Source organism: Hippoglossus hippoglossus, chromosome 14, assembly GCF_009819705.1.
Source record: "Hippoglossus hippoglossus isolate fHipHip1 chromosome 14, fHipHip1.pri, whole genome shotgun sequence".
NCBI classification, from domain to species: domain Eukaryota; kingdom Metazoa; phylum Chordata; class Actinopteri; order Pleuronectiformes; family Pleuronectidae; genus Hippoglossus; species Hippoglossus hippoglossus.
Genome location: NC_047164.1, coordinates 7,248,980 through 7,265,987, shown reverse-complemented (window position 1 = coordinate 7,265,987; position 17,008 = coordinate 7,248,980). Strand labels below are relative to the sequence as shown.

Sequence of the window (17,008 nt, the reverse complement as noted above, 5' to 3'; positions counted from 1 at the left end):
TGCTATCTCTCAAATTCAAAGCTCTTAAAACACTATCGGAGGTGGTGACATCATCACAGGCCATATAATAAAACTTTTTATCTGGAAAGTTTAGTCTCGGGCACTGAGCGGTATCACTCAACTTTTGCTGATAAACACCGAGCTGCTGGGTGATGTCACTGTGGAGTTTTTTGCAAATGCATGAAAAGGGCGTTGACCTCGGGATAAACACACTGGCTGAGCGTTCAGCAGGCGTCTGTGCATCTGTCCCGCGTTACTCCGGTCGACTCGTCTAAACAGTTGTCGCTGAGATGAAGTTATGGTGGAGACAAAGTCTGATGCAGCATGACAGAAAGATAATAAATTTAATCTTGTACAGTCTATCAGCTCTGTCGACTACTCCATTCATAGAAGAAGCAGCCAGGGGAAAAACTACATCTCCATGTTTACACCACATGAGTTAATTTGTTTTGACAGAAGCATTTGCAGGATATATACTGCAAGGTCTTTCTTTATAACCCTGACTATTATAGAAAGGAGGGGGGGGTAGGAAAAAGCCTCACCGCAGCAAAGACTCATTTGGGAACCACCACTTTTTCAGCCTCTAAAGAATTGTGGTTTTCTGGTCAGGGCATCACCAGGCTTTTGTTTGTTGTCCCTCTTCTCTCTTTTTATGTAGGATGCATTCTGTAATTAAGTCATTACCGTTTCCCTTCCTGCAAACACGAGTGAGCTCCTTTATCGTAACAAGCTTCTCTTTCACCATCGCATCCCCTGTTTCTCTATAATTACATGAATTTTAAACCATACATTTTTTTGTATTTTATCTTCTGTATCCTGTGTTTTTTTTAACACATTCTTCTTTTTTCTCCTGTCTTTCTAGAATTTCCGTCCCATTAACAGCGGATATGGCGGTTTCAGCCGTAAACCTTCATACACCCCCGAGCCCCAGTCCCCACCGGCCCCTCAGCCCACTTACGTGAATAACGGCCACTCCAGACCCAACAACGGCCACAGCTATGGATACGGAAACGGACACGCTCAGTACAACAACCCGACGGGGCTTTACGCTGGCAGCAACGGGGACAAGTTTCTGCCAAGCAAGATGGGCGGTCTCAACCTCAGCGCCACACACAGGTGAGACATCCCAATTGCGTACTGGAGATTAAACAGGTTTCAAAGTTAGACTGTATTCAGTTTTATTGTTTACTTATTCTCCACCACTTTTTTATCCAAGAGAGAAAATGCAGTATTCACACACAAACTTAAACTATTTTTACAGCAATTCTGTAATACTGCCATGGCCAGAAATATACTGTAAAATATTTCCACTTCGCCAAAATTACCCAGAATGCAATACAAGTTTTTTTTACTGTAATGAAGAAATTTAGTTGTATACTATAAGTTTTTACAATAGAGTACAGCTAAATCTACAGTGATATTTGGGATCCAATCATCAAAAACCGTATGTAATTCAAGAGAACCAGTAAAAACAAATGTAATATCAATTGTCAAAGTTGTTATATTGAACTTTAAGGTGTTTTTATGGATTCACATCAACATGTGCATTAGGTAACATTGACCTCAGCCAATTAGACGAGCTGTCTTGACCTCTGCCTCCTTTCCTTAGTATTCATGTCTTCATTCACTACATTCATTCACGTTTTTATCGTCTAACATATGAATGTTTGTGCCGCCGGAGGAAGTGCGTTTACATAACCCTGGAAACGAGCCAAAGATGAGTTGTGCACATGCACACGTGCAAAAAACTTTTTTTAAGTTTAGTCAACCGTCTCTATGTTGTTGATAGCAGGGACTCATGAGGTGTATCAGCTTTCACTATATCCCATGGGGACTTTCCCACACCTGCCTCATTACACGACATTACTGTGAGAAAAACCTGGTAATGGTTATAAATAGTTCTCAAGTGGTTTCCTCTAACATCCATAAACCTCACCAGGTTTTTTTTACACACCTGCAGAGTGAATCCCAGGAAGACACTCCGCAGCAGATGCACACACACACACACACACACACAGACACTGACGTACACACTCTAGATGTCTCCTGACACACCTGCACAGATGAGTTGGTGCCTCTGGAAAAGCCATTTGTTGTTGTGTGTCCCCTCAAGTGGACGATAAATATATTAGTTTAGACTTCCAATGAACGTCCTCTCCAGAGTCCTGGTAATCCGTACTAGGCCCACGCACACACACACACACACACACACACCGCACTTCCTTCAGACTCCTGGAGTCCGGAGGCACACTTGCAGTTGAGTGTGTCAGGATTTGAGCACATCTGTCAGCAGCCCCGTGCATCTCCCAGAGGTTTGAATGTATCAGATGAACGGGATCCCTCCTGTGCGGTTGTGGAATAACTTGATGGATGGATGAACATGCCCGACCATAGCGCCGGGCTGTTGTGATTGAGACTTCATGCCGGTGGAATCACATGTCGAGCGTAAGGCAGAGACGTTTCTCAGCCAAAGACAGATTGATCCGATGTGTTTGTAGAAGAGAAGAATGCTGCATTTCTCATGGTCTGGGAGCCATCATCTGTTTTTTTTATCTTTATGTTTAGGCTACTTCAGCTCCTTTCATTCCTTCTTTAGTCAAACATCACATCACAACAAATGTATTGTTCAAATCGGCCAAAATCACATCATCCCCCATGATTACTAAATGTTTTTTAAACACCTGTCAATAATACTTTGTCTCTTGCCTCTCCTGTCTCCTTCAGCCCAGAGCCTCCCATGCAGCCTCCCATGCAGCCTCCCATGCAGCCTCGCATGCAGTCTCCCATGCAGTCTCCCATGCAGCCTCCCATGCAGCCTCCCATGCATTCTCCCATGCAGTCTCCCGTGCAGCCTCCCATGCAGTCTCCCATGCAGCCTCCCTTGCACTCCCCCGCGGGCCGCAATGGTTTCAACACACAGTCGGACGTCTACAAGATGCTGCAGGACTACGAGGAGCCCGTCTCTGAACCCAAACAGTCCGGCTCCTTTAAGTATCTCCAGGGAATCCTGGAGGCTGAGGATGGAGGTAGGGATTTCTGTGCTGCACCTCACACCATGCTGCTTTTTGCAGGAACAGGGAAACACCCATAACAAGCTTCATATTGAGCCAGAAGCTAGAGTTGAATTTCATTCATTTGAGTTGTAAATGTTGAGATGAGGCATGTATTAGGCATTTGTAATATGGTAAGCCCCTCTGGACTTGCCTGCGTGCATTCATGCAATTCTCACAAAGTGTTTTGTAACCTAATATTGTTTATTCATGTATATGCTTAAAATTCCTGGGACAATATTTCCTCCAATGCAGATGAGGCCAAGTCCGGCCAAAGGAACATCTTGCTCAAGACTGTTTTCAAATCCTCTGTCAAACTGGCATAGCTTTCCTTATATAGAAAGACACAGACAGCGAGGACAGAGAGAGCGAGTCAGCATGAGCGAAAACAAGAGACAGAGGGAACAGGAGAAAAAGAAAAACTGATGAAGCTCTTTAAATAGCTCACGCACGGATGAACAAGGGAGGGAAGTTTTTCTAAGGCAATTTACTGCAAAAAACAACTTCACAAAGGTCACTAAAGAGAGAAATATGGTTTTCCTGTCGGCCCTCTGACCACGCGGCCGCCGAACTTCTGAGAGGGAGTCATGTGATGCTGACAGCAGGGATAATCCCCGGAACTAAAACCCTCTCTTCGGGTTTCCTTGTTTATCACCAGCGCAGGACAAAAGTTGTGAAAGCAGTAATAATAAGCCAAGGGTTGGTATGTCACAGCAGAAAGAGCACAGTCCTCAGGGAACAGGGGTTGTGACCTGTTAGCTCGGATCATCAATGATTGATGTTTGTTTCTCACACTGAGGCGTCCTTTAGAAAACGTCCTTTAACTCTTACTGCTGTTACTGGAGTGTCAGCAGCTGTTAATGCAGGATTCTGCAGCGTCATATTCAGCATGCTTGCTCAGTAACAAATTCCACGTGTCAACAATTGTTTTAATGTTTTGTGTGCACCGTGTTTACTTTGTCATATTTGAGCAGCTCTGTCCAAAGTTCTAGCAATTGCTTTAATCTGCTCGGAGAGAGTTCACATACTCTGGTCTGACTGATGTGGGTTTTGGATGGCAGTGCTGGTGCAGATGTTTTTGTTATAGAGCACCAAATGATGGCTAATGTGTTGTGGTATAGTTAACTGAATATGTTCCATGCAACAAAATCAAGAAAAATATGCAGTTTATGAGTCCTCCTGGGGCCCATTTCAGCAAATTTGCAGCATGCAGGCTTGCAACTTGCAACTTGAGAGCATTCCCTCTTATATTAATGTTAACTAAAAAGAAAAACCCATGCACGAGTATGGGAGAGGACTGCAGGAGTTGTATTCCCTCCTTTATATTGCATCAACAGTTTATTTATTATAGACAATTCATGCTTGCCATTCTACAGTCTATTAGACACACAGCTACATCAGCGACATATCCTGCTACCCCCCCCCCCCCCCCCCCCCACACACACACACACACACACACACACACACACACACACACACACACACACACACCACACACACACACACACACACACACAAATGACACAAGGAGGTTTTACAGCGTACACTCTGTCGACACCACAAGGTCAAACTCTTACTTAGCATTTGCATGGGGTATGTGTTTCCGTATTGTTGCACTCTTTGAAGATATGCTTTTAACTTTTCCTTAGTTTTATTCTCTTTTTTCTTTTTATAAAATGCTAGTGCAAGAGATAACAATGATAAAGAAGTCTTAAATTTTGATATGTATCAGTAATTTATGGCACCATTTGTGTGTAAGACGTGTCTGCAAATCACTTTTGGGAAACAGAGCCCCCGTTACTTATTTTTGACAGTGCATTAAACTGTAAAAGCTAATAAGCCATATCTCTTCTCTCACTAATAATGCATGGGTAATATCAAAGCTCAGTGTATCTTCCTTCTCTGCCAAAACACAGCTGGGATTGGCTCCAGCCCCCCATTGACCCTTAAAAGGATAAGCGGTGTAGGTACTTAGAGAGATAACGTTTAGTCTGCAAATCATTATCTTTAGCAAATATATACAGTACAATATAGCATTGGAATGGAAAAGCATCAGTTTCTCACATTTTAGAAAGAAAAAAAAAAAGCAACGACTTGATTTCTTTTCCCTGTGGAATATTACCATCCCGGGGCAAAAGTGAAAACTTCCCTCCCGGTTATCACACCTCTGGGTCAGCCTTTTGATGTGCGAACCGACAGGATAATCCACAGCACAAGGAACAAACGCTGACTGCTCCTGCAGCGAGGCCTGGAGCGCTGCCAGGCCGCTTCAAACTTAATTTACTGCTTAATATTGCACTCAACGCAGCGAGCGAGAGGGGGAGTGTTGTTGAAGGGAAAGAGTGGCGCTAATGATAGACAAAGGGGCTGCAGGGAGAGAGAGAGAGAGAGAGAGAGAGAGAGTAAGTAAGTAGCGCCGCTGATGGATTGAAGAGATTAAAAGGAAAGTGTGTTTGTCTGCTGTCGGTGGTCGTTCGGCTCGGGGAGACTTGACAGGTTGATTGACAGACCGGGTCCTCGGCGAGATGAGCCTGACGAATCCTCAGGTTTACATCGGGATCGTTTTTTAAAAAAGCTGTACCTGTCTCTTGCGTTCATCTGTGTGAGATGTGTGAGAGATCCTGTCGCTGCAGGGTGTCCCTGGGCATGCAGGAAGTCGAATTAACAGCTGTGAGCAGATCCGACGCTCGCAGGTTCGAGTGAAATCGTCCTGTTTTTGCATGCATACCTTGTTGTCAGGCTTTTAAATCACCACAGTTGGTCCCACTTTTGAAGGAGCACCCTCCCCCCCCCCCGTAGAGGCCATGTTGACTTTCAGGGGGCTTTTAAAGTTAAAGCAAACAAGAGTGTCAGTTTACCCAGAATTCCTCAGGCTTCACGATGATTGGCTAGAAACGGTGATATAGAAGGGGTGGAGGATTAAAGTTTTATCACTTAAGATGGATAGAATATAGAGAGTTAAACTCAATTCATCAATATTGTTTTGTTTTTTTAATGATAATATGTGGAGCTATTATAAGTTATATGAGAACAAATACTTTACTCATGAATGGAACAACTGTTTTATGTTGTAAGAAGTACAACTTGATTGTGAAGAGATTTCTCAGGGATAGACGGACACGAGAGGACAAGACTTTTGAGAATGTGTTTCCTCAACAGCTGGGAAAAGAAATAAACATTAGTGCCGGTGACCTCCGCGAAACCTCACACCTTCCCACCCACCCCCCATATTTTCTACCTTCAGCTGTCCAAAAAAACGACTTCTATCAACTGCCCGGGGTATTTTTGCAGCAGAAAGATTGTCGCTTCACACAATGATGAACGACGGCCACAAAAGCGAGTTTCGGTGCATATAAAAGTGCTCAGGAGGGAAGCAGGCCGTGTCCTTTCCCAGAATACGACCTCTGTGAATTCCGACATCCATCAGCGTCTCTGGTCTGCACAGAGGGAAATGTTATACTCTCAAAGTAAAACACTCCTCTGATTATTGATGCCTGCTGGATGATGAAATGTAAACGTGAAATGCTCACACATAGTGAGAGCTGCTACGCTCGGGTCACTTTGTCCCACGAACCATATGGGAGGTTAAAGGGAAATATATCAAAGTGGTCCCTCTGCTCGAATGTAGTGCAGGCGATAGAGTGATGGAGATAAACATCACATCAGTCAGGTTCCCCTTTTAACTCCGCTGCAGAGAAGGTTGACTCTGGGTGTGAGGGTTTGAGGGAACGTTCAGTTCAGATGATTATTCCTCAGGGATCAAGACGGACCTGAAAAGATTTAAAGCCCCGTTAAGACTTCTGCTCCAGTGGTTGTTAAACATGTGATTCCATGGGGACCCTTCAACTGTCTAAAGGCACAGGGGAGAACACTTCAGATCTCCGAACAGACATTATTTAGATTCTTAATTAAATTTCTAAAACTAGTGCAAGGCCTTTTATAAAAAATGAAACTATAAAAAGACCTGGTGAGGGAGCTGCACTGCTTCTGCTGCACAAAGAGCTGGTTACCTGTTTGATTTAAATTTCAACTGAAGCTTGACTCAGTACAAAGAACCCTGAACTGCAGAATCAGTTGTTGTTGTTGTTGTGAATGCGCTGTTGTCGTCACTTTGGTCCTAGCTGCAGCTGCTACAGAGCACTGGTCTTTATTAAAACTTTACGTATCACACCAAATTCTAAACTGCTCTCACAGTGTGAAGCCGATTAGATGAACAGTTCCAAAACATATGGTTTTAATAATTGATTTTCATTCATTTTCTATTTGGACAAAACTATCATGTCAGCACATTCTTCAGTTGTTCTTTATCTTGTGACAAAGTTTTTCTCTGATGTCCCCAGATTAGATAAATTGATCCAGCAGCTGATCATTTTACAATTCTATATTTCTTTCTAAATCCCCTTTTTAAAAAACCTTTGAGAATTTAAAACCCGCAGCTCAAATGGTCAGGAACAAATCAAGACACTTTTCTCTGACTTCCTTAAGGAGTTGTTGCTATCCCCTCAACAGCTGTATACACTTATATTATTACAGCTGTTTATTTTTCTTTCAATATCGGGATTTGCTTTGCCTTCAACTCCCCCCGGCTCCAAACTCTGCACTTGACAGGTCTCAGTCAGATGGAGGCTAACACACACACACACACACACACTCGAGTGTTTGACTGTTCTACATCACATCTGGTTGATATTAGTCACAGTGAGGGACACACTTGTTGCTCGGGGTGAGATATGCCAGCTTGTCACTGTCCGTCAAACGGAACACGGCGTCTTAAGCGGAAACAAGCTCTCAGTCGTCTTGTTTTGCCTCCGTCCTGACTGTGAAAACTGTAAATGTCCAATCTCTCTCAAAGAGCGCTGCAACATAAATGCTCCTCCATTAGAGAGCATCATTAGGTAGTGGAGACATTAATCCCAGGAATAACAAACCCAGCTCATGTCAGCGCTTTAACACGCCACGGAGCGGTGTGAGGGGAACTGTTACCGAGCCCCGGAGAGCGAGTCCTTTGAGTCGGGTGCCAGAGGCGAGGCTGTTAGGCCGCGGTTAGTATCCGTGATATGAGGCCTCCGAGCTGCTGGCACATCCCCAGTGAAGGGAAATCAGTGGCTGTGCCCAGCTCATCTACCCTGGTGCACCAGTCTGAAGTGGTTCCAGATATCCAGTATTAACCATACGCCCCTTTTCATGGGATCCAGTTAGACATGACAAAAGGCTCATAAGGCAGCAACCATCATCCACCAGCCTCAGTTATATATATATATGTAAAGCTGTAGCAACATAAATGAACATTACATACTGAAATATATATTATATACTGAAGACTGTAGCTGATGGATTAGGCATCTAGTAATATTTGTATGTTAATGTTAAAGAAAGCTTTCGTTCTAATGGCTAAAGGAATTGAGATATTTGAGGTAAATTAGAAAATCGAATGAAGATATACTCATCTTTTGTACTTTCCTATAGATTTAAATGACCAAAACTATAAAAATATATTAATAAGCAGTTTTAATGACATCCAAATTGTCTTGCATTAAAACGAAAAGTTGGAATAACAACTCTGGAAAAACATTAAGAACTGAACATTACACAATCATTTTTAAGGCCTGACCATTTTCCAAATGTTCTTGTATTTATTCTGTTGTTATTTTCTTATTTCTAGGTGTGTCCCCCACAGAGAGAATGAGAAACTTGAAGTCTCCAGTCAGGTCTCCGATCCCCAAACTGGGAAGCCCCATTCCCAGCCCCATGCCTGGTCTCCAGAAGCTCCCGCAGTGCACACGCTGCTGCAACGGCATTGTGTAAGTACAGACCCTACTTTTGATATGAATTCGTCCTTTTTGTGTCAAATATTTCAAAACTAAGGTCAAATTATTTGTATTATTTTTTACCATCTATGGTTTCAGCCAGCACTGATCTGAGTAGTATACAAAATTAAGCCCAGCAAGCAGTAGCTCCTCTGGTAGAGTGCGTCTCCACATAAAATTGGCCAAGACTTTACTGCAGCACCCGTCCATCGCTGCATGTCATATCCTCTGTCTTCCCCCGGTATCCTGTCCTATCCTTTACAGTGTCACTCAAGTAAAGGTCTCCGTGATCCACAATTACAGACTCCTGACGATACAGTAAACATGATGCTGAAAATACGATGATTTATTCTGAGCCTTGCTGTTTAGGCCGTCTCGCTCCCCCATCTGGAAAGGATATTTCTCCCGCTCGTGGTCATAAAGTTAAAAATGTTATTCAGTTATGTTAAAACATAACTGAACAAACAGGCGTTTCGCAAGCGCTCGGAACAAAGATATATTCCCATTCATCATTTTTAAGGATCAAACCAAACCCCCTTCCACACCCTGTCCCGTGCACAATGATGTTTACACGTATTTTTGGACTGCACATGTGCATGTAGCTGCATATTCATAAACAGTGAGCGTACGCACATTCTCTCTCACACACACACCACACACACACACACACACACCTCCAGCCCTTCATGCACTCCTAACCCCACCTTGTAAAAGCAGAGCTCCAGGTGAGCAGTGATGTCATCGCCCTGCTCTACCCGTGAACAAGAGGGCATTGTGGGAGCTTGTGTGGCATAATAAAGCTGTTATGACCTGGGAGCATTTTACAGCTTTTTAAACAAGTGCAGAGCAGAAGTCAGGAGTTTATCCTGCAAGTGGTTAGATGGGGAAAGCTGTTAAAAAACAACAAAAAAAAAAGCAGCAGCAGGCCCGTGACTGAATGATCGGTGTCCCGAGAGGAAAATCTAACTGGAAGCATGTGAAGGAACAAGTGCAGTCTCTGTGTCACAGAGCAGAGAGCGTCTAAATGAAGTAGGTGTTGATTGGTGGCCAGCTGGAAAAATAAACATGTACTATGCACCCCTTCATATGTGACAGAAGGAATATGTGTAATCTTTTGTTGAAGAAGGAATATATTTAAATGTTTGGTTAGTTGCTATAAAGTTTGATAAATGTTGATTTGCATAGATAATGGAAATGCAATAAACAACTGTGAGTCAGTAGCTTCCTTTTTAAGGGTTCTGCTCAATGTAATGTCGTCTGCAGCGATGCCTTTTAAGGCCGCCTGCATTTTGCATTTTGCTCGTCAAAGCATCATCCCTATTTTGTTTCGCTCTCCCCACACATATAAGGCCGTGTTATTCCTGTACCACTGATGGTAGAAAATACATGTTGGATTCAGACTATAGAGGTCCAGCAGAGCACGCACCAAAAAGGAGCCACATGAAGGCGAGCAAGAAATCAGTCGACACTAAACACAAAATCATACTGTAAACCTCCAGCTGGATAGTAAGGACGGGGTGAAGGACGGAGAGCTGGTCCTAAAATAAATCTTTGTGGCTCTGGACAAAGAGCTAGAAATAATAACCACATACTCAGGAATAGTTTCTTCTCAAGAGGATTATGCAGTTACAGTACGGGAAGTGAAAATAAAAAGTTCCTGTATTATTTTAATTCACCAGGGAGGTAAATGGACATGTCGTGTTAACCCACATACCACTTATTTTCCAACATATAAATCATTTTATTTTCAAATTTTATTTTTTGGGGGGGGTTTTGTATGTTTTTTTCACTTGTGTCTTAAGTTCCCTGTCTTTATTTATATACTTGTACTTTCTATATTGGTTTTTTAATTCTCTTTATCTATCCCAATATTTTGTCTGTTTGTTATGCATCAAACATGAAAGCAAAGTCCTTGTATGTTGAAAACCTACTTGGCATAAAGCAGGATTCTGATTCTCAAGTAATCGCTGAATCAGTTTGAAATCAAAAGGGTGATCTGATATAAGTGTTTGTTGGATAAAGGCTAAAAACAACATCTGTGTGTTCATGTTGGTTGTTTTTCATTGTGCGATCGTCCCTGCTGCATCTCTGTTGTTTCAAAATGTCTAAAAGTCTGGATCCCTCTCTGTCTCCCTTCAGCGGCACCATCGTGAAGGCCAGGGACAAGCTGTACCACCCCGACTGCTTCATGTGCGACGACTGCGGCATCAACCTCAAGCAGAGAGGCTACTTTTCATCGAGGACAATCTGTACTGTGAGACCCACGCCATGGCGCGCGTCCAGCCCCCCGAGGGCTACGACGTGGTGGCAGTGTACCCCAACTCCAAGGTGGGAGCTCGTCTGAGACGGAGGTGGTGGAGCCGGTCATTCTGTAATATAAGCGGGAAGCCAGAATATGGGAGATGGGTCTACTGAGTATCTTAGCCTGGGTTTTATTTGGCTCCGTCAGGGGGGAATGACGCTCTTGGATCTTGGAGTTTGTACCTTTTCGCAGAGTCCTATGAAATGTGTGTTTCTACACTGACTGACCTAATGACATGCAATAGACATCAGGCGTCTTAAAATATGTAAAAGTATCTCCAACCCATTAACAAGCTGATATTGTTCCCACTCAACCATTGAATCCTACACACACACAACTACCAGTTAAGGACAAAACAATGTTCAAATCCACATCACAAGCACATTACCAGATTATCCCATGTAAAAAGAATACAAGAAATAAGCATTGCAGTTAACACAAGAGATGTTTGAGCTGATTGGTCTGTTTGCTGTGATGACGTGTGCAGAGGAGCTGCTGAATTTCCATTTCACCCATTATAGCGACAGTTTCCCAGACAGAACGCTCCACTAGGAAATTGCCTGTGTTCTGCAAAGTCGCCTAAAGGTATTGGTGATATATTGTTTAACGCTTAAATGGGTTTAAAGGTTTCTGTGTCTTTTTAAACTATAACTTACAGTTACACATTATACTCCTGCTGCCGTTGGACTTTTGCATTTGTAATTTACATGTTCATTTTTCAGACTTTTATACAGTTACGCAAACTGGGGAGCATCTCTCTTTGATTGTCACTTTTTTTTTTTTTTGCTCACTTTCCTGTTACGTGTAATTCCTTATAAGCAGATCGGGGTATGGAATGTGCGTCAGTTTGCTTTGAGGTGTGGGTTTGCTGAACTATAACCTGCAGTGGACGCCTCGGTACACAGCTATGAAAACACCACCTTCTGAAATGCCAACAAAAACTGCAGGAGACATTTTCAAAGCTCTGCGAGAGTCTCGGTTAAGATTTAGTCAAAGTGTGTGAGCACAAAAAAACCTGAATTCATTTTCCAGCAAATTGCCACAAATGCAGTGAATTTATTCCCAGCAAAGGAGATAAAGTACTTCTGGCTCGTGCACCTGACTGGGAGAGGAATTTGAGCTCTCACACTGAAGAATTCCAGTTCACGGAGGAGAGAGCACAGAGTTCAGCGGGTGTGTTTATGAAAAACACTCCGGGTTAACGCTCTCCGCCCGCTCGCCACATCCTCTAAAAGCAAGCATGTGCATTCGAGGAGATAGAGCCGTAGAAAACTGTTAGAAACTCGTAAAGTGGGGCTCCACAGTCGACAACATGTGGGAGCAATATTCGCCGAGCGTAGAGGTTTGGACCCACTGCGGAGAAACATCACTGTTCCTCTTTCTGGAAGATGGAGAGACACAGAAGTTGGAGGTCTGCGTAGTTTTTTTATTCCCTTCCTACTCTGAATTAATATTTTTGCTCACAGGCAAGAGATAAATGAAATATTTTTGTACTTGTCTTTTAAAGAGAGAGAGAGAGAGAGAGAGAGAGGGAGAGGGAGGAAAGAAATGAGGGGACGGCGCAGGTTTTCTTCTCTTGACACACTTTTTTTTTTTATTACGATATCATTCTTGGCGTGTTGTGAACTGGGTGGAGAAGAGTGATTTGTTGCTTTTCCTAACAAAACTACTTGGATCATTTCAGAGGAGAAAATGAACTTTGCCGTGCTGATATCCGTCTTTTTTTGTTTTTCTAGATATCAACAATGTCGTGTAGCCACTGGTATGCCATCTGTACTAGTCACCTTGTAAATTATGTGAAAAATGATATTGCTACCACATTGCTCCTTTGGTATTGTATATATTTGTTTTTATCGTGATTGCTTTAACATACATAAAACATGTGTACTCACATGCCTTTTTGCATAGCCTGTGTCTTTTACATGATTTCTTTGACACAAATCCTCTTTTTGTGTTTAACTTATTGTTCTACCAACACATGTTTTTGTCCTGGATATTCTTATTTGCCTTCTTTTTTTTTTTAGGATCTGAATAAAATGAGAAATGAATTACAATGATAGTCCACTTTTCTTTACAACACGAAAAAAGGTTCAATACCTGCATCTCTTTAACAGATATCTGGGCCTGTACTTGGTCTGTATTTATATAGCACTGTGCATCTATGTGCAGCACTTGCTTCTATGAGAAGGGTAAATTTTGGGGTTCAGTATCTTGCCCAAGAACACTTTGAATGAATGGGAAAGACTGGGATCGAACCATCAGCCTTCTGGTTAGAGGACGACCGCTCTCCCCCCTTTCACCCACAGCCTCCCACAAGATATGTGTCTTACAGCCCAAATCCTCAGACATCCACTTCACAGATGCTTCGATTCTGAGCATGAAATTGTCAGGATGTGAAACCCGACCTCGTGGTTTCAGCATGTTGCGTCTCATACAGCTTTATTCCCCTCGAGAGCAAGTCTATTTTTCAGGGTGTGAGGTAATACACATAAAGTCTGATTTGGTCAACTCTTTCTGGGCAGAAATACCAGGAGTTGGTTTAATTAAAGAAGATGTGATGCTTGTTTTAAAGTTAATTCTGTTTCCACTTCATTCAGTCATGTCGCCTTTGCCACGTTCAACTATCATTAAGATCCCCTAACATCCACCGGCTCACACGTTCCCTCATTAGTTTCCTACTATAAATTTCCACTTGAAAGTCAACAGATTTTGTATCCGCAAGACATTTGTTTTTGAACTTTGCCTGTTACTTGCTCCCTTTTAGCCTTTTGACCCAATGTCCCCACCTCCGCTTCACCAAACACTGCCTGTCCTATATTTTAATGAGGGCCTATAGTTTTATCTGAGCCCAAGAGTTAGAGAATTATACTGACAACATAGTAAAAGATAATAAACAAGGAAAGGAAATAAAACACCAACTTTGAATCAGCTTGTCCACTTCTTGTGGGTGGTCCACATGTATTTCTCCACTGACATAAATCATTAATTTAGAATTAAAACTCTGTTGCTCTAGGGGCATTTTGTCCTTAACTAACTCCAATCATTCTTTAAGACATCGGTTTATTAACTTTGAAGTTATGAGAGGCTGAATTTAGTCAGATACAACTTCAAAACATGTGTGAAAAATGTTTAAACGAACACTTCAGCTCAGACGTCGTTTGGGAAATGAGCCAGTGGTGCTAAAGTCTTCACACATTTCTGTAGCGATGCTTTACAGCAACTGCAAATGTGTTGACGTTCATCACAGTTCTGGCTTTTCCTGTCGCTGTGTGTGCTCCAGCCACAGAGCAGAATGACTCCGACACACAGTTAGAGCAGATGGCAAAGATTCAAGGGGGTTTGTAATGAAAATCAGGAGGTGAGAAGTCATATACTGCCCCATTAACTGACCCAGCGCCTTCAGTGGTAGCTCTTTCAACACAAAAAATGAATGTGTGCAGACTTTCAGGTGCAAGTGGGAGAAATCAGGGCGATAAACAGACACACAACAAGAAAAGAAAGCAAGAGAGAGGAAGAAGTAAACAGAGCACCAGTGTCTGGACCAACAGATACTTACTCCTCTGAGGGGTTTTCGTCTAATCAGCATTTGCATGTGGGAAACATTAGCAAATGCTTCCCACATGCGTAACCCAAACTGAACTTAATGCAGTTAGAGAGCTCATGTAGGAATTTTCTTTAAAATTGGCGCCACGGGCAAAATTCAGTCCACTCAAGATGTATGTATTTGTTTCAGGAGAAGGGTCAGATAAGTTTACCGGTCAGATAAGTTTACTGCAAAGTGAATTTTCCTCATGTTCCAAATGTCAGACGTCGAGATACCTTAGACGATCATCAACCTTAGAAAATACTCCTGGAAAAGGTTCCTTCATCGTGCTTCAGTTCAGTTTAGTGATGTGAATATGAAGTCAAGGTAAATCTGTTGTGGAGGAACTTTACCGAACAGACCCACACAGGGAAAAGGAAGCAAAGCAGGCAACAAGAGGGAGTGAGGGAGAGGGAGAGGGAGACTGAGGCTCAAACATGGAAAGATTTCAGCCTCTCTCTCCCGTCTATAAACATTTAGTTCGTTTGAAAGATAAACACTTCCAGTTGCAGAGACACAGAGCTCGCTGTGCTCTGCAGGCTGCAGCATCGCCGCTTGACCAACTAGTTCAGTGTTTGTCACATCTGTGAACGTTGAATATCAATATGCATGTATAATATGCAGTTTCCTTCAGCGAAAATTAGGAAGTGTCATCCTCAAATCAAATTGTGCCTCAAATATACAATTCTAAAAAGAATTAAGCAACTACCCTATGAAAAAGTATAAATATAAACAAAATAAAGTTTTTCAATTAAATATAGGTAAACACAAGTCGAGGTAACGTGGTTGCAATGAGCAGAACCACAAAGACAAATTCATCTGTATGGAATAGATGACTGTCAATCTTTTCTGATGTATTTCCTCATGCCTATTATTTGTTTGTTTCATGCATTTGTTGTCATGTCAGTTCCTCCATCCATTATCTATATATCGTTTCAAGGTCCCAGGGGATCTGGAGCCAGTCCGAGCTGACATCAGTTGAGAGACGGGTACAAAGGTCGTCAGAATATGACCGACATACAGAGACAAACAACCATGAACATACACAGTCAGAATAAAGAGTCACCAATTAACCTTTCCTCAAATCTGCATAACTTGGAGGAAGCCGGAGTAGCCAGAGAAAACCAGTGTAGTTACAGGGAGAACATTCAAAGGCCTGAATAACTGGGATTCGAACTGTGAACCTTAAGGCAACAGTGCTAACCATTGCAAACCATGCCACCCAATGTCAATTTTTAATATCTTTGTTAAGAGACAATAAGAGATAAACAAAATATAAATATCTTCCTTGGCCAAGCTTGCATCTGAAGAATATTATCCGACTCTTTGTAGCTCGGTGCAGAAATATATAAAAAAAAAGATTTATGTATTGAGAAAAGATGTTTGATTTATCCACTGTAACTTAATCCTTCTTTAGGCTTTTCATGAAGTTTAATACCATCTCTACTTAATAAATCCCAAAGATGAAAGTCCAGTTCTGCGTCTATCTGTAACAGGCTTGTTTTTCTTTCTGTGTATGTGCTGCTCCGGCACTTTATTCATGTGAGTGACAGCTCTGATCTGCTGATAGTTCACCGACATGTCTCTGATCTACTGTTAACACCAGGTTCCTCGTTCCCGTCCTTTCACCTGCACGTTCCTTTCTCCTCTACTTCCAGTTGCATCCCAACAGTGTCACTATAGCACCTTACCTCCTTTGTGTTTGACGACAACAAAGTCCTGATCTCTCCATCGTCTCTCTTTTATCTTTGCACCTCCCTCCATCTTTACGGAGCATGCTGTTCATCCCAGGGTTGTGGTTCCATACGGTACCAACCTGCTGCCTGGGACAGCCGTGATTTGTGGAGTCTTACTGGACGAGTGCCGGAGATACCTGCGAATAAGACTCAGTACATGCAGCAGAGTAACATTCTGGCCATTCCTGCTCACGAGTAAATTGGAAACATGCACCATAACTCAGAGGAATCTTATAAGCAACACACGGACCTTTGATTTACTTCAGAAGAGGGTTTGGTTGATGTTGGAGGAGACAAGAGACAATCTTCTGTTTTGCTTTAGATTAAATGGCTGCAACTTAATTCCATTCAAATGTGAAAGCAATAATGCAAGTGATTTCGTCTTTTTACGACCATACACGTCACAAAGAAATAGGCATCTCGTGCATTAAAGTAAAAATCGAGTTGTAGCTTTGAAACATAGAGGAGTTCACGAGAGGAGCTCTGAGTTTTGTCTTTCTGGTATTGAAGATTTGGGTCGTTATGGATAA

At 42.4% G+C, this 17,008-nt stretch overlaps 1 protein-coding gene across 1 annotated transcript in view; it reads left to right on the top strand.

Annotated features, from left to right (window-relative positions):
- Window positions 1–12,815, top strand: part of pdlim4 (PDZ and LIM domain 4) — a 46,417-nt gene extending 33,602 nt beyond the window's left edge. Inside the window, 5 exon segments of the mRNA XM_034606566.1 lie at window positions 863–1,116; window positions 2,725–3,026; window positions 8,713–8,851; window positions 10,997–11,085; window positions 11,088–12,815. Of these exon segments, the coding sequence (XP_034462457.1) occupies window positions 863–1,116; window positions 2,725–3,026; window positions 8,713–8,851; window positions 10,997–11,085; window positions 11,088–11,272 (969 nt within the window). The 3' untranslated portion in view covers window positions 11,273–12,815.
- Window positions 12,816–17,008: the final 4,193 nt, after the last annotated feature.